The sequence below is a fragment of the Etheostoma cragini genome, chromosome 22 (assembly GCF_013103735.1).
Source record: "Etheostoma cragini isolate CJK2018 chromosome 22, CSU_Ecrag_1.0, whole genome shotgun sequence".
Taxonomy (NCBI): Eukaryota; Metazoa; Chordata; class Actinopteri; order Perciformes; family Percidae; genus Etheostoma; species Etheostoma cragini.
This window is the reverse complement of record NC_048428.1, coordinates 12617946-12641828: the sequence shown is the minus strand read 5'-3', so window position 1 is coordinate 12641828 and position 23883 is coordinate 12617946. Positions and strand designations below refer to the sequence as shown.

At 40.3% G+C, this 23883-nt stretch overlaps 1 protein-coding gene and 1 long non-coding RNA gene across 7 annotated transcripts in view; one reads left to right on the top strand and one right to left on the bottom strand.

Moving 5' to 3' along the window:
• The window catches only part of LOC117938221, a 12732-nt gene extending 8163 nt beyond the window's left edge, over positions 1–4569 (top strand). Inside the window, exon 3 of the long non-coding RNA XR_004655354.1 lies at positions 4556–4569. This is a non-coding gene — a long non-coding RNA (uncharacterized LOC117938221). The remainder of the gene's footprint in view (positions 1–4555) is intronic.
• ncoa2 (nuclear receptor coactivator 2) overlaps positions 1–23883 on the bottom strand; it is a 57583-nt gene that overhangs the window by 26838 nt on the left and 6862 nt on the right. For 4 of the 6 annotated variants that reach the window (XM_034862729.1, XM_034862724.1, XM_034862730.1 and 1 more), the window contains exons 2-5: positions 13552–13635; positions 5016–5123; positions 3352–3521; positions 357–460 (exon numbers count right to left, since the gene is read on the bottom strand). In XM_034862729.1, the coding sequence (XP_034718620.1) occupies positions 357–460; positions 3352–3521; positions 5016–5104 (363 nt within the window). In that variant the 5' untranslated portion in view covers positions 5105–5123; positions 13552–13635. Of the gene's footprint in view, positions 1–356; positions 461–3351; positions 3522–5015; positions 5124–11277; positions 11353–13551; positions 13636–23883 lie in introns of all 6 variants that reach the window. The other 2 variants (XM_034862726.1, XM_034862727.1) reach the window with 2 other exon arrangements.

Here is a 23883-nt window from a genome sequence, read left to right as displayed (position 1 = left end):
GGAGGAAATGAGTGATAGCAAAGGCTCAATGGACTGATTCATTTGCCAGGCTGTGGCTTTCTTTTCCCATTATACGTAAGCACTTCAGTGACCCTCCACAGGACAACGAGGCCATTGCTCTGCTTGGTGATTTACAGCCAATACGAGGAAGATACAAGATGCTGGCAGCTTTAACTCCACACAGCTACATTCGCACACAACCACCACTGCCCCACTTGGGATTGTTCTCTGTGGATCACGCTCTTCATTATATACAAATCATGATTTAAAGAGGAGTCTATACCCTACTTGAGTGTTAGTATGAGCGTTCAGTATTTAGATACGACACAAAAAGCAAGAAAACGCCCTCTACCCACCTCCAGCATCATTGGTCCCAAGGCATCTTTGTCAATAACACTTTGGCCTGTTGATGAGACATCAGCCTTCTGTACCTCCTCCTCATTTGCGGCTGCAGCCTTTTCTGTTGACAATGAAAAGCAAATGACAAAAGTTTACATGCACAAACAAAACAAAGGCAAAAACACTCATTTTATGAATTTATGTACACATCCCTTTTTATAGTAAGTACATTAGAAAACATAACCCCAAAACATGTAGGTCAAAGAGGAAGGAAATGAGAGAAACAATGGTTTGCTTTGCCCTGAAATTGACCCACATACTTTAACTTGTTGACAAGACTTTAAACAAGTATCTTTCAGGCTACAAAGAAAACACATTTTGTCCTTTACTCAAAACATATTATATTGCCATGGATCAAACCCAAGCACTGAGCAGCGAGCAAAGTGAAAGGTTGCTGTATATGACAGATGTGTCAGAGCATGCAGCTGACACACTGGGGGCAGCCACTGGATGGATTGCATTGTCATGTGCAAAAAAAGAAAAAAAAAGAAGATGGTTTTATGCGAAAACTGACCATGTGTAAACAACTAATGCTTCCAAAGAGCAGCACGTTGTTCCTGCGTGTGGTCATTTTGCCTACCTTTTCATATGGACTGCCTTTCAACTAACCTCTCCTTGTGTCTCGTTGTGACCGCATTCTACTATTGGAAGTATGCATATACTATGAATGACTTAGGGTCTATGATATTACTAACCTGCACCCTGACAAACCAAAATTACACTAAGTTGATTAGCGTCACAACAATGTTTCAACACGATGAACATAGCACCTTTAAATCCACTGCAGAAAAAAACTGCCATTAAACCTTTTAATGCAGTGGTTTGTGCTTACTTAAGAGTAAAAATAATGGTATCTTGTAAGCTCCTGTACCTGCACTATGGTGCTGTGCATTTGTCCATGTGAGTGATTGGGTTAATATTCATGCAGAGAAGCCTTATGTTCAGAGCGTAGGCTGCCCTACTTTTGTAGATGATGATGAGAGGTGGAATATGAGTGGGCTGTGGAGGGGGGGGACACATTTAACTGTCACACCATGCCAAGAAGAGGGCTGACCATATGGTGATAGAATGTTGTGGCAAAAAGCAAACAAAACCATGTCCTTTTTTTGGTGTAGATGTGTGAACGCTGACACAAATGCAGGTTTCCCCTCTGTGGGCTTGTGCAGCACCGCACAGACCCACATTCATCTCTTTCAGCATTAATGATGTGTGCATCAGCAGGACCTCTACAGGCCCAGCGGGGCCCAGTATACCAGCACAGCTGCCCTGGGTACAGACCCATCACTCAAAGTCAGTAAAGCACTCATTGGCTCTCTGTCCAAGACTGAGCCACAGATATGGATTATTTACAAGGGTTATGTCTGGTAATATTGGCTACGTAATCCATAACATACACATTGTTCTTTATTTTCACAGGTAATGTATTAGGAAAGTTTTCACATATAAATATAAAAAATAATGTACTTAACTATCTGCAGCTCAGCAGCTACTGTATATATTCAGCCTCCAGCCAATGAGAGCTGGTATTTGCGGTGTTGGCCGGAGCAAGCAGTTAAGAGTCTCAAGAAAGCTGTAAAACTCTTGGCTATGACCTTTTTTATAAGCTCTGTAAAGATATCATAACTCAACAAATTGTCTGTTAAAACAACAAGCAAAAAACAGACAAAAAACTAAACCTATGCTAAGCACACAACTCCTGTTTAATTTCAGTTAGGGAACATGTATGCAGAAAGCAGGAGTTGCAAAGAGGGATGAATGAACAGCTTTCGGTAGAAGGCCATTGCCGCTGCATTGCACTTTTCTGCTGGGCTGCGACACCCATCAGTAAGAAATATTAAGTTACATTAGTGTAATTTAATGCATTCAGTAATGTCATCATAAAAGTAGAATATCTTATACACAGTAATAATGCTCTCAGGGGGAAAAAACTATAAAGCCTATAAAAACAGAGGAGTGCACTACAAACAATACTAGACAGATGGCCGATGAGGTGTAATGAAAAGAACAAATTTTGGTGGTAAAATGATGAACATTGACTTTATGCATAAATACATCTAAGCTCTAGCTTTCAGTGCATCCCTGGTTTGACAAGAAAAATGCTAATGAAATTGATGCCCCTCTGAACTGTGCACGATGAGTGCTGCAGCACTCCATGTTAGATATGAAAAAGGGGTCTCTTGCTGGCCGTTGATTGTGTGAGTCGCATTCAACAAGATGACATCATCAGCTGGTCTGATTCATGTATACCTCGAGTGGGCCACTCTTTGTCTACCGATCACTTAGCTGCTTTTTTCTTACATGCATGACTCAAGCTTATTCACAATTTAGCATTTGCCTGAATGTTTACCTAAGGAAAGCTACACATTTTTTGCTATGTTTGGACCTGTGAGATGGAGAAAGTGTGATCCCCTTGATCTTGGTCTGGTAAATCCAACATAAAAAATGTAAAAGGACAGACCTCAACTAATTGCTAAGGATTCCTAAAAAAAGAGAAATTGGCAAGTACATCTGACCAGGATGATCCATTTGCATTTCCATCAAAGCAGCGTCAACCCTGATTTCCACCAACGGAAACGGCAGGGGATGCGCTCCGGAACGGTGGCAGATTCAATAGCTTTCATTAAAGTCACTGCGTGTATTTTCACTGTCACAGTCATGGCCGCAGCCGTTCCGAAACAGATCTGGACCAGTGGGTATTGAAGGAGGGCAGAGCACGAAGCTGACACGCAGCGGAGCCAATCCGCAGTTGGTGCAAACCAGGGGTTAGATACATTTGCAGCTATTCACCTAGGCTAAATTTGGTGAAAAACCGTTTATAAAATAAATTTTTCAGAAGAAGCAGCCACCTACGGTAACTTGGGATTACTTTCACTGTTCTACTTTGGGATCTATCACTGTGCCTTACTGTTTCTTCAACAGACATAAAGTGTCAAAAATCATTACAGTTTGTACCTTGCTCCTTTATTTGTCTGATCTGTTTCACAGTTTCCTTCAGGATTGCACATTTGTCAGGCTTGACATTGAAGTTGTCGATGTCATTAAAGTTGGCGAAGATCAGCTCGGCGAGCTCTTCGATGTATTTGTTCTCGTGCTCACGGTTGCGCTTCTCATTCCGCTTTGGACTGCAGAGAAAGAGAAGACTGGGGTGAGAAAATGCAATGTAGAAGACAGTTAAGAGCAGAAGGGTTAAAAAGTATGGAAAAAAAGGTTGAAATGTTGGTAAATATATGTATGGAAAAAGCAAATTCTACCACAATAACACATTGAATAGGTGGTAAGAAGGAGCCTGGAGCAGGGCAGAAAAGAATATCCTTCAACAAAACTACACCAGAAATGAGTTTTTGTTCACATCTCGGGACCTGATAAAAGATCCCTCTCATTTTGATAGCTGCCAAATGACAGTGCACAACATCTACTGCAAACCTTGGCATTGAGAAGAGCGAATGGAGGCAGAAGGCTGGGGTCAATTATTCTCCATGGGGCTTGAAATATAACTCAAGAACTCTTTATTGTGCCAAAACGAAGCACTGTATCAATAAAGAAAATCCTTTTTCTTGAGTGCTTGTCTACAGATAAACTAAGTAGATTTACTGTACAGACTTCAACAGTGATCCAGGGTTAGCTGCCACAATAGCATACAGCCATTGTTGGTAAGGACGTTAATTAGGGGTGTGCTAAAAATTGATTTGTATTCAAATTGCAATTCAAGCTCTATCAATTCCAAAAATCGGTTCATAGAATTCCATAAATCCAATCACATTTTCTTTAATTGTATGTCTACTGCAATCACATTATAGATAGATACTTTATTGATCCCCTAGGGGAAATTCAAGGTCCCAGTAGCTTTTGGACATCACACACAAACACAGTAGCAGAATGTTAAAATAATAAACAAATCAACATGAATAATATACATTTACATACTGTGAATATTTTTTTAGATTTATTTTTTTGAATCACAAATTAATATTGAATCATGAGTCTAAAACTCAGAATCAAATTGTGACATTTTCTGAATTGTGCACCCCTAATGTTAAAAGGTAAGGTGTTAAAGCCAGTAACTGACAAGAAGGATGTAGAGGTGGGGTTGGGGGGGTTATTGTGCGGAAGCACAGAAGGGAGGGGACGAGATGAGGAGGAGGGAGGGGAAAGCTAGTCTTGTTTTGTTTGATTATACTTCTAATGTCAACAAGAAGTAATGTCACCCAACATCGCTTAGAGCACCTTTAATGTACATTATTTTTCATGTAGCTTGTGTTTGATTTTACATTAACCACCTTCAAAACTCTAAAATCAACCTTGTTTGATGGGTAATAGATGGTTTGGCAACAGGCTATTTTGCAAACCAGTGGGTACAGTTGGGGACCACACACACAGGCTGACTCTGGACCTGACCTTTGTTGCTTAAAAATGAATGTTCATGCCCAGTACTTTTGTCATTGCTTTCAAGTGTATGCAGTTAAATGCACAGTATGGAATTTCTACCTTCAGTTAGGGGATGTAGCAAGTTGAATTCCCCCACCTCAAACTACAGAGGTGGGTTCAAGTAAGTACACAACTCAACAAAATGTATAACATACTGCAGGTCTAGTTGTATTTAGACATTTTAATTTTACCTGGGTCCTAGAAGTTCAGCAGAACATTCTTTGCGCTTTCGTGACTCTGCCCTGGCAGGGTCAGATGGGTTTTCACCGACTCCACTCATCCTCAATGCATATCAGCGTCTGGAAAATGAACATGCAAAGACAAAATTTATGAAAAAAACCCCACAATTAATAGTTTGACTACAAACTCCAACCAGAGAATTAAATGTAAACCACTTATATCTTCTAGGTATGTGAGCATCCGAGAGACACACTCACACACACCAAATGAGTGAAAATAGAGCGGAGAAAGAGATTCAATCATTTCTCTCTGATGGTGCAGCTCTCCCCAGAGACACTGAAATGAGAACACAGCGCTTTGCCTACAGCACCAGACTGCATGTTCAACAATGTACCAAGAAAAGCCCATTTGTCACATGATGCCAAGCAAAGTCAACTCACAGTAAGAGCAGAGCGGGGTTTATAATCACAACATGTGCCTGTGTTTACCGAGTATCTCTAAGAATGCTTTGCTTGTAGTTGTTTGTGTCACTCAAAAAAGAAAATGTTACAATACCTTGTCTGCTCTTTTTGAAATCAAGCTACAGAATAAGCAAGACTTCATGTCCTGACCATTCTCTGCAATCCAAAGTGACAAGCTAAGGGCCCTGACCTCCTGGGCACTGCCAAAGTGCCCTTGAGCAAGGCAACGAACACTCATCTGCCCGGGGCGCTCATCCACGTGCGGCCCCCTCCCTCTGACATGTCACCATTAGTGAATGTATAGGTCCTGTTTGTTCATGTTTGTGTATTTTGGGCCTGTGTAACGTGTGTAACTGCAACTGTACCAACAGAGTGAACAATGTGAATTTCCTATTGCGGGATAAATAATGGCATGAAGAAAAAAAATATTTTTATTCTGCTCCTCCTCTTACCCTGCAAATCAGCAAAGCCTGAACTTCATGCCACTTAATGAAAGACAATCAATAATTGATTAAAGTAATGTTTTATTAATTACCACCGTCATCTGCACCAAAATGTGATGGTGGCTAATGGACTTGGATTTCTAAATAGGACATTATCTATAGAATAAATGATGTGGACACTTGTCTTCCAAAACAAATTATGCATTTAAAAATATATTCCTGAAAACCATTTCTTCTTGCAAGATGGGTGATCTGCAGCCCTCTGCTCTGAGAGGTGGGGAAGAGAAAGACAGAAAGAGACTGAAACGAAAAAGTCAGCCACTCTGACCATGGAAACAGTAGTGACACACAATGCTTAATGCTCAGCTATTACCTAAAGCATAACAGAGTACAGCACAACACAACACAATGTGGAGCAGAGAGGAATAGCATTGCTTAGCAGCAGCAGGCTATAATAAATAGGGAGCTAGTGACCATGCAAACTTGAGTCTGGCTCCCTCCTGGTCTAGAGTGACCTACTTAAAACTAATGGTAGGTTCTGTGCTCAAATGGATGAAATCAAAGCAGTGGTGATTGGCCAGAGAAGCAGAGGAGATTCTAAAGGGTAAATCACCTTTCCATCGTTCCGTTGACAAGTGACTTGAGTACTATTGGCCTGTACAGTGTATGGACAGGTAATGAACACACATTTCACTGTGCATGTGACCTTGCATAATGCTCTTTTTAATGGCATCAGGGTGTCTTTATGCTGTGGCACGGTGCTCTCCATTGAAATTATAAGAGTCTCTATAGCAGAGGTTATGGGTTTTTATTAATGACAACAGAAAAAGGCCATTAAAACTCTCATAGCTAAGTGGCACTCTCCATTCCTATTGGTTGTGTCTGGGCTTTCCAGCACAAGTTACCGTGGGGATTCTAGACATGATTGGTTGCGCTTGTCCTGCTGAGCCGAATAGGATTGGTTGCCTTCGTCTCCTTGACATGGCAGTAATGATGGGTCAGTGTATATTGAGACAAAAAAGAGAGACTGCAAGTACCAGGCACGTCTCAATGACAACAACACAGACAGTCAGACTGCCTGGCAAGAGGGCTGGCAGGCCATTTTTGTTGCTAGGGTGTCTGATCTTCACATGGGCAGACTAGTGAGGGATCTCTAATCCTAGAGAATGCCCTGGGTCTCTGAGCAGCTATAGAGAGCTGGGCACTGGTGAGCACTTACTGTACAGAGCTGCATCACTGAGATACCTGGTACCTGCTCGACTCGCCGCGGTGCCCCATCCTTTTTTTCATTGCAGATTAGTATTACCTCATACGTGAGGCTCGCCATAGCAGGAAACTGCCATGACCTAATGCGACACACACACACAACGTCGAAGGTGTGTTGTTCTTGATTCTCATCGTGTTGCACAGTCTGTTGTTAGCAATGATGACGCAGTGATTGGTAACAATTCTCTCCAACCAATCAGTAGTCTGCAGATTTTTATGTCACCTTTAGGTATCGCCTCAGCACGCTTGGAATCTCGACTGAGGTAGTAGTACAAAGAGTACCTGTTAGCAGGTACCAGGGACTTTATTTCCGTGATGGAAAACCAAAAAAGTAGTAGATACCATGCAGTGGAAAAACAGCATTTGAGTCTTCTTGGCAAGGCTTTCACAAGCCACAGTAAGTTTGCATCTACAAACTTTACAAATTATTATCAAGTGATGTATCAGTTCATTTAAATAAGCATTTCATTTTTCAATGAAAGATTTTTTTTTGCAGACTCAATCTCAGACTGGTTTATTTGTTCTTAGGTAATCTTTAACGGAAAATCTACTCAAAGAGGTTGATTACCATTATTCAGCAAGTCACAGTTCTCATGAAATTTTGGGATATACTGTATGTTTTGTTACCAATGGAAGGATTCAGCGTAATAATGTTGTTCTAAGTTTAAATTAATATGTCCTTTAAAACTGAATTCTTGTCAATTCGTGTTCCATGCACAATTTTCTTTAGCAAAGAAGAAAAATGTGAAGAGCACATTATACTTTGCAGCTGACCCCCCCCCCCAATGTATAGGATCATAATAATAGTGGTGTCAATGATGGCACAGACTATTTGGCTCTGAATGAAGGTAGGGCTCTGAGCTTAGTGCATGATAACGCCTACCAGTCTGCCATCAGTAGGACACGTCGCTCACACTTCTGTCACTTAATGATTGGAAAAAAAAAGAAGCAGAAAATCCAATTTTGTCTCATTAAACGGTGTAATTTAAAAGAGAACCCAAGAGCAACTAAACACCATGTCTGACACAGCTAAGAGGTTGTGATCCGGACAGGATGTGCAACGCCGCTATTTAACCCTCGTAAAAATGAATTAAAAGGGGACTTCAACATTTAAGAATATTTAATAGTGGTTGAAAAGGCTGAGTCTAGTTAAATAGCATGCAGACAGGGAAATTGGAAAGCTGTGGGAACATGGCTGAATAAGCTGAGCATAAATTCATGCATGCATAGGAGATCTTCACTGGTACACCTGTACTGTGTGCAGGTCCGAGACTCAGAGAAATGTAGGGTAAGTGGGGGTTGGGAAAGTAACCTCATTATACATAGAACTGATTGGCATATTCTGGAGGGCATCTAACAAATTTGCAGTTCATCAAGCTGTCAGCTCATTTAGTTCATTAGTATTATAAGCTTAGACATATGGCCCCATCAGTCACTGCAAGCTACCTTATGGTATAGACAGTGTGAAGCCATTGTTCACACAGGCACGAGAAATTAATGCAAATGCAAGTTTTAAAGAAATATAAAAAAAACTAAACCAAACTAAGTATTGAAGGCAATACTATATTTCCAGTGGAGTGAAAAAGGTTTATGAGTAAATGATAATGTATACTTTGTTACTCCCACAAAGGGAATTCAAATATTTTGACTCTGTTAACACACGCACAAACAGGACCTAAACACGTGCATTATTTATGGAGATGTCAGAGTAAGGGGGCTACCTTACCGGATTGGGCCCTAAACAGATGGGGGTTTGGTATCTTGCAGAAGGGCACCTCAACAGTGTCCAGGAGGCGAACTGTCACATCTCCAAATACCAGTACGCACTCCGCTCTTGGTCCGTGCGAGATCTTTAACCGGTGACCCTCTGGTACCCAAGCAAAGTTCCCCACGTAGTGAGCTACTGCTGACCAAAAAGGGTGAAGGGAAAGAGTGGAACTGTGATTCAAGAAAAACTGTTTGTTAAAAGAGGGATGCATGTACTGCTATTTACAAGGTGTTTGACCAGCTGCTTGCTGTTGTTGGCAGAGCACTGGTATGCTGACAAGTCATCAAGTACAATGTGAAGATCTAACCTGGAAATGACGCTGGGGTCACAAGGTTATTTGGAGTTGATAGATAGCCTTTCATGCAGTTGCTATGTCACTATAAAGTTGTAAAGATGAGCTTAGGTTTCCACTTGTATAAGTGTAGTAAACACCTCTACCCAGACAATCTCTCTCTTCTCATCTCTCTCACGCAAACACACGCTTATAAGACAGAAACCATAATTGTATATTTGTGTGCCAACAGGTCAGCCCTGCCAGTGTGAACTCAACACTTCATTACAGGTTTTCATCTTCATCATGGCCTATCTGTGTGAGTGACTCACAGTGCTAAATGATGGGTTGTGTTATTAAACCACTGTAATAACTACAAGCCTGCCTCAGCAACACAACGTTGTTTTTTTCCTCAATATCTCAACCTTTTTATTAGTCCGATGCACCAGACTTTGATTTTGAATATCAGAACTCCAAGCAATATGGAAAATATATAACATATTTTACTTTAACAGCCAACAAAGTAATTAAGTAATAGGTAATTAAGCAATGAACAGCTCATTTGGCAAAGATGGTAAAAGAAAACAATACACACTGATAAAGACAAGTCGAAGTTTGACTTTGAAATCACTAGGTGCACTTGAGGGAGGGGATCAAAGGTGTGTGTCATTGCTCATATCTTAGGTGTCACAAGAGCAGACTCTCCTAGACGGAACTAGAGCCAACCAGTCTGGCGAGGGAGGAATGCAGGAACAACAAGGGGCTGCTGCTGCGAGTAGAGTAGGAGACAACAACATTTCCCCTTGTCAAACTCAGCTGGTACAAACAGTACATGACATGCTGTATCCAAATTCCAATAAACTCCTTAAAAGAATAACAAATTAAACATTTAACTGCACCTTTAATTATTCTTTAATGTTGTATGTACAGCACTTTGAATAGCCTTGTGCGTGATTTAACAAGTACTGACGTAATTCTGAACTTGTGTATTGATATCGCAAGACAACTTTTTACCTTAACGAGAAATATCACGCTTTAATATTGCCAGGGACGAGCTCTTGTCACTCCTCTCTAGCAGCTATTTAAATATTGAAATTTGAGAATTTCATAAATGCATACCTTGACAATATGATCATATCATTTTATTGTTACACAAATCTGTGGTGTAGCCCTAACCCAAATAATGATTTCCAGACACGTTATACTAAATCTAAAAATCTGTTATTAAAGTTTTTGTTTTAAATACATGAATTTGCATTCATTTTCCATATTGCGATACTTCCCGGCCACTTAAATTAAATGGTAAAATCAACGCCACTCTAAACAAGTTTACTTTATCAATAAATTAGTTAAATGAATCCCTCTCTGACAGTGTAAATCAAAACTAACAATTGTTATCTTTGGATAGAATGGTTTGCACAGGTCTACCTAATAAAATGCCCAGAGTGTTAAAGAGTCTTAAAATCAAAACATTTCATTAAAATTGTTATACTTATTTCAGACATATTTCCCAACGCATATGTTTCTTCCACATTAGAAAACTGTAATGTGTTTCTAAAAAAAAGAGGGAGAAGGCATGTGCCAGTTAGCAGGGCTTTGATTATATAGACACATCCAATGCTTCTGGGTCTCATGCTGTGCATTAAACTTCTAGAATAATGAGGGCCCTTCGAGAAAGTGCAACAAAACTTTGGAACACTGAACAATGTCTCGCTAGTGTGCAATCTGTCCTCACATGGCTTCTTGGCACAACAGGCCACAAAAGAGAAATGGAGAAGAAAAGCGCACCAATAAAGACTGCTTCTGGTGGGCTGCAACATGGCCCCCCTAACACAGTGAAGAGGAAATCATGACAGGAGGGGCCCATAGGATTCACATCTTCTCATTTTACATCTTCATATTTGCCAGGGTGAGAAGAAGTTCTGAGAGAGCCAAAACACACAGAAACATGTCAGATGGTATTAAAGACAAACATGTATTTAAAAACAATATCAATTTCAACAGAACTCATCTTGGACGGGGGTTCGCACAGTAAACTCTGGCCTTGCTGACAGCTGCTGTTACCTTAAACCAGATGTTCTGATATTAGGTGTGGGTCAAGAGGGAAGCATAGGGAGATGGAGGTAGGAATGTGATGTACTGAACAACTTGACTCAGAGCATATTGAGAATTCAAATAAATCGGGAGAAAATGAGAGTGTAGTGACAGTAAAGGAAGATGGGGAAATAAAGTGAACAAAAATAGGTCATGGGCCTTTTTCAGATTCACTGAGTGTATAACGTTGTGTTCAGTAGACCTTGGGTGTCATTGTTCAGAGACTCCACTCTAACTTATGTCCATATACAGTACATCACCACTAAAGTACAACATTACATTATATAAGTGCACATAGTTAACTCTCAGTTCTCTCATAAAGCTCACTCTCTATCCCTTGCCTGCTTGTGTGCGCTGTCCAGATTTCAGAGTGAGCTAAATGACACATAAACCCTCTAGTTATCCGGTTACTCAGTACACAAAGCAAATCTACTTTATTCAGATGACACATCCAGAAAAGCTGATAAAAACAGAAAAACAGACCGCTATTGACGTAGTGGGGGAAAAAAAAAAATATGCATCTTGCCTCCTACCAAGTCCCACTCATGAGCTTGTCCATTCTAGAATCACTGCAAGGTAATGGCTCTAAAGTGCCGAAGTGCAACCAAGTGCCAAAGCCAGCCCCCACGCCCCCAACCCCCCACCCTCATTTACTAAAAGCTGATCACACTCATGAATCTTTAAAACCGGCAGTCACTTCAGGATGTGGCGGGATGGGAAGGGGAGGGCGTTCTGTATAATAAGCACAGAATGCTGGTCTCTGGCTATCAGTGAGATACACTGAGCACACTATACTGGCCTCAGACTACATCTACACTACTACGTTTCCATTTTTGAAAATGTTTTAAATGTTGAGTTTTCAAACAAATAGTTTAGTTGCCACAATAGTTTTTAGCTCCGTAGCAGAACTAATCTCTGTCAATATTACGAAACCGCAAGTGCATATTAAGTGACTATTCATGTATACTTGGCATGCGCATAAGAGTGTAAACGGGAAGTGGGATGTATACTCCATGCGGTTGGTGATAGTTGCAGAAAATACTACGGAGGAAGACCATCTATAGCAAAAAATGAGACCAGAGACTTCTTTGCTCGGATCAACTTCAAGGTGGCACTGTTATTGAAGGTAGCACATCGATAAGGCCATGAAGGCGGCGGGAAACGTAGGTCGGAAGTCATCTTCTGTTGTTTCTCCTTGCACATGTCAACGTAGTCTTTCGCTTAAGTTGATCTAGGCTGATCTGGACATTCAATCAAGTCATCAATTCATTAAGTTCTCTCGCCATTCCTCAGGAACCACAACTTCATTGATAAAATTATCCCACAAATATCACCCACACCTGACGTTCCACATAGGGCTGATAAAGCAACAGCTGCTAGCATCAACAACAAGGTCAGCAAAGCTAGTTATTTGTTATCCATGATAAAATAACTGGAGTAGTGTTGACGTGAGGCGTAAAAGTAGAAAAATATATTTTTTTTAAACCAAAACATAGTAGTGTGGATGTGGCCTGAGAGGGGAAGAGATTTAAAGAGTAAAGGATGGCAAAATTGATTAACTGGTATGAATAAGCATCTCTCCCCAACAATCTACAACAACAATTGAAAGTCAACAACTGAAAGTCAACAATTGATCTGTGGCTCAGAGCACTGGCTGAGGGGAGATTCACATGTCAGATGTCAAAATTGACACATATCCATTTGTGAACCTTTGTTTATTGTGTTGTGCTCTTGGTATGAGTCTGCAAACTATTATTTTCAGTCCACTCAGAAAATGGTGTTTTAAGAACCGCCGGCAATGCAGTAATCCTTAAAGACGCATTCTAGTCAACAAACCATCTAAATTTCAAACTGTAAAGTAACAGAACCTCACACAACCTTCAAATGAAGCTCTTAAATGGATTCATTTTGCAGATCAAGAGGACTACTGGTTTTCACATCAAACCCACCATCAATGCTCTTCTGTCATATTGTGAAAATTAGCCTAGAATACAAAGCATGTGTACAGGGAGCAATTATTCTAGGTAATAGCATGTAAACACCAAGAAAACGCTCTGGAGGAAGGGTACACGGAATCGTTTAAACGAACACATATTAGAAGAGTCTAAAAGTCTTAGATTTAAGTTTTTATTTTTAGATGAGATATTCACATCATCTGTGGAGTTGATCATTTAGTGTGTCTTTTTGAAACATTGCACAGTACGGTTGCGTAAAAGGAGAGTTGGCTGTGACTAAGCTTCTCACCTTGGATTCAGTCCAGAGAGTCCCAGGCCATTGCTGCAAGACGGTAATGCTAGGAAACCTTTGAGCATCATCCACGTCTCCCTGCTGAAAGAAATAACAGCAAAATGGGATGTACAGTACATAGTGGGAGTCAGAACAGCTCTCATCACAAAAGTAGAACTGTGTATCATTAGGGAATGCAATAAGATTGCACTGTTTAATGTAATGTACCATTTGCGTGCTACAATAGTTACATAATGACATGTGAAGAGGAAATATGAGGCCGCAACCAATAGTTTTAATTATTGATTCATCTACTGATTTATTATAATTGATATTATTATTTGTTCCATCCAAGACAATTTTTCTTGAAAAATTATCAGTTGCTGATTGTGGCAGTAGGCTAACTGAATAATTGTTTCAGCTCTAACTATAATAAAAACAACCATTTTCACTTTTTTAAATTTATTTTTTAATTGTATTGCTTTATTCACTGTTAAGGGATTAAAAGGTCAACATGTTGAAGCAAATACCATCCCACAGTAAAACCTCTTTACACACACACACGCACACACCCTAGACTGAGAACTGAGGATGTTAATGATTTACTGTTGACAAACAATATGAATTTTGACCGATTCAGTTGCATTTTAAGCTGCTCTTTTTTGCAGCTCGTGGCTCTTTGCTGGACAGTGTTTACAACAGAGACCTACGTGACACAAGCCACTAAATCGATGAGGACTGGCAGGGTTAAATTGGCCGGCCTACACGGTATGCCAGGCAGACACACAGCTGACACCCTTGTAGGTTGATGTGGTGGATACAAGCTGAGACATACATGCCGCTGACTTGTATTGGTCCCAAAGCGGTTCCAGAAAGCGGGCTGCATGTGTCCTTGACAATGCACGGAACATCGTCGCTGCACAAGCGGTTAGGGCTGTGCAATTAATCGAAAGTTAATCGTGATTATGATTTCTAAAAAAATAAAGAAATGAAGTTTAAATAGGAAAAGTATTAAGGAAAATTTCACAGTTGTATAATTTTATTTTTTTATTTTACAGTTGATTTATTTAGGTGATCGTACGGCTTATTAAGTTCAATTATTGCAATCTTTCCAGAAGTCAATGAGTAATCGTATTAAATTATCGTTATTTCAATTTCTGAATGAAATAATAGTGATTTTATATATTTTTTCCCATAATCGAGCAGCCCTACCACCGGTACAAGTCTTCAGCTGTCCATGTTCATGGAGTCCGGACAGTATGTGCGAGCCTTCCGGACGGGTGAACTGGGACTCCATTACCTGCTTGTCAGTAAACGATTGATGATCAGTTAACGAGGGTCGGCTATGGGTAACCCCCTCTAAATTAGCATCCCTAGTGAGGACAGGGACAGCTCCCATGGAAGCCTCATCAGAAAAGCCAAAAGAAAACCTGAGAGAAGTATCCTCCTAGAAAGATGCTTAGTTATGTTGAGGCGTTCTGATCGGGCAAAAAGGATTTAACCTCATACAGTCGATGGTGTATCATTAATGTGACAAAAAGCTAAATTGCTGTAATCTCCTACAGTAAGAACTGCAAAAGATCTGCATAGAAAAATGGTTTAAAAAAAAAAGTACTTCAACACTACAACATGCATATTAGAAATCACACTGGGAGGGAGTTCTAAACACAGAGCCCCACCGAGTAATGTCTGACTCATGAGTTTCAATACATAGCTGAAAATGGCTAATTAGAAAAAGACAGTTACTTCAAAAAATGCTATAGCGTTGTATTTTAAGTGCGAGTGTAATCAGTCAACAGAATGAAGAGCTCAAGTATGTGCTCCAAAATGTCCAACCCTTTTCAACTAGCTAAAGTTAACTGTTAATGCGCTTCAAACTTACAAGTCATCTTATCTTGTGCTAACTGTTTAGATTAAGTTAGCATGGAGCTGCAGGTTAAGTGTCTACAGGGATTTACATCTCCTTTGGGACCTTAAAGCCTATTACATTGTGAAACACTGTGTGACTTTTTAATCACGGCATACAATTAATTAGACAGGAGAAAAGTTTCAATTTTGAAACATACTCCCATATGGATTATTAGAAAATACAAGTTGTAATTTTAAAAAAAAGGACACTGCTAGGCTATTAGGCTATGCTGGAAAAAGCTCCCAATAAAAAGCTTTTGTGGAAGAGCTTGTCTTGTACTACATGTAAGCCTGATGAAGGGAAAACCGGACAGACACTCTTGGCATGGGTGATTTCGCCCAAATACCTGCCAAGAGAGCCAGCTGAGGAATGCACTAACATGATGTCATATGTGCTGACACACATGGAGAGTAAACCGATCCCCCTACTGAACCATGCACAGGTCCACAGCTAGAAGTCATGCGGAAAGGTGATATTAAGCATGCTGAACGGCTTCACATACACTCAAACAACTGAAATATGTGAATATATGAGTCAGGGAAAGGCGACCACATATAAAGTTAAAAAATGATATTTTGACAAAAACTAATTTTTGCATCCGTATACAAGTATAGTGAAAGTAGAAAACAGCTGATATATTTCTTAACCTCTAGTCAATCAAATTTTTTTCTAATACAATTTCATTACTTGGCATTTCTCAACTCAACCTTCCTCTTTTCACTTATATGCATTGCTCTTAGTTCTCATCCTCTGGAGGAATTTCCTCTGAGCTTTAAAGCTGTCACATGCTCAGTCTAAGTCCGACCCTTGATCTGTGGACTGAGTGACAGAATAAGGCAGTGTGAAAACACTCCATTGAGCTAGTTTAACAGTAATCATTCTTAAATTGCCAAACTGGATCAAAATGATGGATTTTTACCATGAGATTAATCTTTTCTTTGTTTACAAATTGAAATGCTTAGAAAACCACTTGATGACAATGTTTTTCTCACATAAACTGATTCCGCAATACAACAGAAAGAAATTAATCAGAGTTATGGAACAGAAAATACTGTTTTACAAGCAATACTGAGGCATTGTTACACCCAGTTACATCCATCACTTCTACTCACTGCTGGTGTGATTGCATGTGCCATTGATTCACATACTTGTATGCGAGTTTAATGCTCCATGCAAGTCAGTATGGACACTGTTCACTGTATAAGATTAAACCCCCTCTCACATTAGACCAGCTGAGCCAACGCTTCCTCCTGTTAGGGGTTGGGATGTGCTGGTGACATTAGTTGTGTGACCCAAGACCAGTGGCAAGTCCCACCAGAATAACACATGCACATATGCCTGCATGCAAGTGTGCAAATCATCTAGACACACTGGAGCGGAAGACCTCCCCGGGAAAGACTTGAGGAGCTTTCTATCCTTGACGGGCTATTCAACTTGGCACAGAAGTGTTGAATGACACATGGTGTAACCTAAACAAAAACAAACAACTGTGCCAAGACTGTCACTGAGCTTTAACAGCAACATTAATTGAGTTTCATGTTACCCTGAATACTGGCATGACGCAATACTGCTACTTGAAAATTAAAGTGAAACCTGTTTCAAAAAATAAAAACTCAACTTCTCTAGAACCTGGAGGACACAGAATCACAGCGATTGCTTGGGACTAGTTGTAATCCCTTCTTCTTTTCTTCCAGAGTTGGAAGTGGGCTCCATTTAACGGTAAAAGGCACGTTCGTCACCCAGGCTGGACAAACAATGCTAATAGGCTGGCTAATCAGGTCCCGATAGGAATAAGGGTATATCGCTCATGTGCTAGAAATTGACCATAACGGCCAGGTCACCAAAGGGCTAAACACCAATAGAGCACCTATCGGGTGCCTTTTGAATTGCCCACTAATGGCCTTGAATTCAATAAGAATCAAGGCTGAAGTCTTTCGTAATGAAAACACCTGGCTCTTTACCCGAGAGTGCATTCACGCGAGCATATCTGTCCCCCTGCTGTATAAGAGTGGACCTCCGACACACACGCGGAGCTGCGGTACAGACAGAGCCCAACAACGCGGACTCTAGTCTGCAGTTTGTTAAAGACACAGAGACTCACGGCAATGCCAGTTAAAGCGTAACTCTCACCAAAATGCAACCTAGGTCACTATTTTTAAAACACTACGAAGGCTCTATACAATAGGAAACGTTTCTCAAAGTATCACCAGGGCATCTACACATAGACACAAGCATTGAGAACACTGTTTGTGTACACAGAGTTCACTAAAAAGAAAGGTTTTAACAACTCACTGTAGATGTTGGTTTTTACAGTCACTGCTATGGTGGACGTGTGTCCATTTTTACGTCTGAGGTCTTTGCGGAGTTTTGGACCAGTCCTGAAAATGGCACGTCGCCACCAAGTACGGTTTAGGCTGTAGCGGGGCTTTTATGCGGGGAAGAAAAATGAAGAAGAAACCCTAGGCAAACAATAGGGTTTCACAGTCCTGCTGTGTGAACCGCGGATCGCTTTGCGTTACTGCGGTGCACGCATCCTCGGGCTTGGACCCATAATAATCCCTACAAAAACAATAGGTTCCTTGCACTTCAGTTCTCGGGCCCTAAAAAGATACACTGCAGTGTAAGAAATGAATAATTGATAGTTTGTAGTGACGAGTTTGGGTGGGGGGGTTATTTTGTGTGGTGTGTAAAATGTTTTAAATAAATACAATGTCCTTAGTAATTAGGATGAATAGATTTGGAATTATTTTTACATCTGAAATAAAAATTTTGTAATTATTACAAAAGAGTAGGGAAAGTACCAAAAAAAGGTACCGTTGGGTACCGGTCCCAAATTCAAGGTATCGGTACAAAAGGGATTGGTACCCAACCCTACCCATTTACGCAATGGTGATGCCCAATAGCAGAGCAATAGGAATGTGGTTGTACTGGTTTTCTCTGGTGAGATGTCTCACTGTAAAGCAAAGCAAGTCACCCATGATCAGGAATACCATGATAGATATATAAGAACTGGCATGTGAAAGATCTTTTCTTTAAGACGTGAATAAAAATAAATAAACACTCTTTACTGCACTCTTAGGTCTTAAATATATCATTTTCATCTTGAAGTTAGCATGACCTCACATTTGATGTATGAAGTTTCAAATCCTCCATGCCCTTAACACTTTCTTTGAACATGAAAGGGAAAGCATTGTCATGGCTATTTTGCTGTAGGGCGGTCAAATTAACCTGCCAGTCCTCTTTGATATCGTGGCCACTGTCACGCAGGTCTCGTTCTAAGCATCGTCCTGCAGAGAGCTACATGCACACAAAAAAAGAGCAGCTGAAAAACGCAACTTACTAGCTCAAAGTTAGCACTAGCAAACTAACTAGTACTAAAGAAAAAGACCATAGCCTGTTTCTCTTTTATCGTTTTTTTAATAACTTTAATTTTTGTTTTTAATATAATTGTTTTATCTGTGTAACTCATTAATTGTATTAAAAATCGGTCAAAATATGTATCGTCGGGAACAGGTAATAACATCCCTACTATTTAGTTTCAGAAATCATTGTATGGTCACCTCAAAACAGCATACGCAAACAAAAAGAATTGCTTAAAAGAATAAACTAACTTTAACTTGTAAAGCCAAATAACAAAAATATGAGGGAACTTAAAGTGAACTTAAGTAAACAGTATTCAATTCAAACAAAAACGATTAATGTCAGCAACAACAAAAAAATCTGTTAGCATTGTAAAAAAGGAGTGAGGAGAAGGAGACTGTCTTGGTGACATCAACATATAAAGAGATCCTCACATAAAACACTTATTTATTACACTTTGGCGCTGATTTGGCAGCAGTTTTCAATGGGCTGCTCTGATGCAGATGTAACCCTGTGCCAGGTGCCCTCACATCTGTTGCTCAAATAGCCAACAGCCAGCTCCTTCAGCTGTGACCTCGGGGACAGTAAACACGTGCTTGTGCCATAATGAGACTGAATGTTGTGTTGTCAAAAAGGTAAGTCATAATGACAAGAGAAAGCAAATGTGCGTGTAGCTCAAAGAGCCATGGAAATGCAGAGTCAAGAGAGTGGGGAGTTGTGTGGGCAGTTAATAACAACAATTTCTGTGTAGCTGCTTGTGTCCTGCTTTGAAAAAATGATTTGGAGCTCATCTTGTGACTAGTCTGCATGTCAAAGGCATATCTATTGTGCTTGTGTACATGTCTGCCATCTTTTATTGCCTGTCACAGTTTGTAAGGAATTAGTTCCTGTGGAGGCCTGGGGCTGTACAGTGGAAGCAGAATCAGGATAAGGAGGTGCCATGTTAGCACAGAGAGCAGGGGAAGAGGAGATCAGCTGACACAACTATGTCACTTTATCTGCCAAAGACTGAGAGAATGTGACAGGCCAATGCTCAGACTCGCAGCAAACGCACTTACAGAGTCTGACGAATCTGCAAACTACTAAACAACAGTAGTTTAATTTGGACTCAAATTAGCTAGAAGAAGTTAGGACAGGGAAGGAGGTCCACAGGGTTTGTCTGCTCCATTGAACAAACGTGTGAGAAGGGTAAATAATCTGTAGAGCATGTTTAGTGTGATGACTTTAAACCCCAGCATTACCTGATTAAGAGCAGGGCTGCTCTGACAGGGGAACATGTAATTGGACCAGACGGAGCAAAGAGAAAAGTGAAGCAGCCTTCTCTCCCTCTCTGTCATTCTCCACATTTACACAGTCTCCTGCTAAAACACTCGGTGACAGCCAGGTCAGGCAGACCTTACAACTATGGCTACTTATCCTTCATTTAGCAGTCTGTCTAGGATTTCACTGACTTTTTTTAAGACTGTTGTGGCCCAAAATGCCCGATGTTGTAAGAGATTTTGTAGATAAAATGCGCTAAAAGTTGCAATGTTGTTTTTTATATGTTTGTTGCAATAAAGTTATGAGAGACAGAGAAAGTTGCGCAAAAAAGAAGAAGAATAAAACTACTCTAGATTGAGTTTTCCTAGAACCTTGAAATGTGTGGGGGGCTTTCAGAGGGTCATGGCAAACAAGAATCTTAAGTTTTGCATTGATAGCCTTTGTTTTGGTTGAAATATGGCAAAGTTGGTGTTTACATAGTTAGCTACTTAGATGCATGTGCAATTTTTGATCTTGAAAAAAATCTTTTAATAACATTTTGTCAGGTCTGTCAGGACACGCTAAGTACAAAGTCCTGTGCAGAACAATCGCACGTTGTAGGAGGAGTTCCAAAAAGTAGGTTTTTGATAAATTGCGATTTTTCTCGCATAAAATTCTAGGCGGAAATGGCCGTGGCCTCAGTCAGCCAATTCAGTTGGATCAAGGCAACGCATCTGGTTTTTGAATGTGCATTGTACATTTTGGGAGTTAAAGGGCCAAACACAGATTTTTCTGCTATAGGAACACCTAGTGGTGGGAGTGGATCAGTTGTTGCACCTAAGGTCCTAGTGGAGTTTTGGACCAGTCCTGAAAATGACACAACCCACCATGTACGGTTTAGGCTGTAGCGGGAGTTTTACGCTGAGAAAAATAAAGCTTAAAAACAAATATAGGGTCCCACAGCCCTGCTGTGTGAACCGCGTAGCTTTGCTACCACTGTCCCTACAGCCTCGAGCTTGGACCCCGAATAACAACATTCATGTTATCTGTTGAGATGTCTGACCACTGATGGATCCATGCATCCAGCTTAAACAGTTTGGTTTTCTCTCGACAACACCAATCACAAATTCCCTGCTGTGTTAAAATACAACTGAAAGTGTCAAAATTAGTGTTAGGCAACTCCCCAAACACGTATGTAACGATTGCGAGACAAACTAGCCTATATTGTAACATCTGAGATGACTTAATTAATTCATCTTCCGAAATAATTCGCATTTAAAGTCAATGAACTCCACCCCTTTGCTGAGTTAAATGAAGACATTGTCCTGCAGCCTCTGTAGCAAGAGCATCAGTGTAACATCATTGTGCTGCGTCTCCTGTGTAATCTCCTCTCCAATGAGTGTCTTTGTTTTGCACTCCACTGCCAGATGAGATAGGAGGCGGTTTTGTTTTGATGGCTTGCATCTTCAGGTGCCAAAACCACAAATCTCTGGAGTAAAGGCATGAACAGGAGCATGTTGACATGCAAACTGTTCTGTTGGAGGGGGTGTGGGGGATAAAATAAATGATGCAGAATTTCAGAACTTGCTTATATGTATCAAAAGTAAAATAGTCATTTATCATATAAAAACAGATGATATTCTGATGAATGAAGGGAGATAATTGGTACAGATCTAGGTCACTGTACATTGAGTTCTTTTTGTTCTATTTGTCAAAAAAAGGTGGTTTATGATATCACATGGGAAGTAATGATTAATTGAGAAAAATATTGCTAGATTACTTACTAAAAATTAAGGCTGCATGTTCATCAGCTAACTTTAAGTAGAGCGGCACAATGTGTTCAGGTATTCATACTGGTCGTTTCACTCCCCATTTATGGTTAATTGCGGGAGTTAACGGGGCGTAATTTGAGGCTCATGAACCTGTGTAACACTTTATGCTCTTAGTGATTAATAAAAAAGGAAAACAAGTGCTTCAGTTGATGGGGTTGTTCTTAATTTAGCCATAATATGAACCTATGGTGTACTTGAACTGTACACTATGGATGGAAAACACAGGTCAGCTGAGGAGATTCCCTACCCCGCTAAAAACATGATAAAGAAAAAGCAAGCAAAAACAATTTATAGGTCACTGAAGGAACACTGCTGAGTCAGCATTGAGCGAGAGGCAGAGAGCAAATGAGAGAGGGGGAAAGAGAAATCATGTTGGTCACAGTTTGACCCTCACAATGTGTACAGAATTGAAAACCCTGAAACTGAATCCCCACATTCCTCTGGCCTTATGACAAGTGAGGGAGAAATGCTCCTGCACTGCCCATCATTCCAAAACTACCTTAGCCCAGCCTGATAGTGCCGTTTACCTCCGTTCCAGAATGAGATGGTATACCAGATTTTCTTAGGGCAGATTCACGCTGCATATATTTGGACCACCCACCCAACTCCAGCAGGCAGCATGCTCAATCCAAGTTCTCTCTCCCTCCCTCGGTGCCAAGGATTCTACCCTGGGCACTGGGAAAGGTGCCAACCACATGCTAGCACCCAGTGTCACAAACACATTATGACAAAGGGGAAAGCATTTCAGCCACTCGCACAAATTAAAACTATAACCCACGCTCCCTAACCTTTATGTAACTCGGTCTTGTCATCAATTTAGAGGATTTTTTATGGTCTACCTTTGTCATTCCTTAGAGGAAGGGGTGTTTCTGCTTTTCCATAAAGCACTTTTTAACCTCTATCTTTAAATAAGTACTTTTTATTATTTACTAATTATATATTTTATTAGCACAATCAGGTCGGTGATGACTGTGGAAGGTGTGAATAAAAATGAGGTGCTGAGTACATATTCAAAATAGCACCATTTGTAAAATCCACCATATTGTGCAGCTAAGCAACACAAGGGAAACCAGCAGCAGAAACATTGGCACAAAGTCATGTATGTGACCTCTGTTGTCTCCTCTGTTAAAGCCAAACTGGGTGAGGGCACCTTCTAAGCAATGAGCAGTAGACACCACAATATCATTTAGCTTGGGAGATCAATATGCACTTTGCTGTAGCTGACCTACATAAGTGGAAGAGTGTGGACTGTCAAAATCATTGGATTGCCTGTGAGCCTCCAGATCCTTGGAGCCCCGGTTTAGTCTTCATGGGAGTAAAGCACAAGGCAGCCCATGGTGTGATGTTACAAATCTCAGTTTTAAAAACATTACAGGTTCAATAACTAGCCATATCAATCTAACACAAACCGCCTGCCACAGGGAAATAACCCACAAGGAAAATGATCAGAGACAAGTCAAGAACACTTTAACATTCATCACAGATCTGACCTCTTGATAGCCAAACACTAAAGGTGCACGTTGTACAAGAGAACACTTGGGTTCCATATAATCAACTGTAATGTCACAGGAGTCCATTTTGTTGATCCAGAGCAAACCCAGTTTTTAGCTTATTTGTGATATGGATCAACAAAGTACATTTTCAGGATAAAGCCTAGCAACCGATGTCCTTGTCCTTCCTCTTCCTGTGTGTTGTCATTCTCAAAATTCTCTCAAAATGTACACAGTTAAAATGCTAAGGGCAAATTACGTTTAACCATGTATCCAGCTAATTTAAATAGCTCATGTTACTTTAATGTGTGAACAACTAACCATTTGATATTTAATTTGGTGTTTTCTTAGGCAGGGTGCAAATGTTTTGCCCCCTGTAATATATATTGCGTTATGAAAAAAGAAAAATAATTTTAAAAGTTGGCATAAATAGCTCTATTTGGAAATAATAAATCCTTCTCGACTACTGCGGTGATTTTGTAGGGGAGTGCCTCTACATAGAAAAAAAAAAATGAAATGG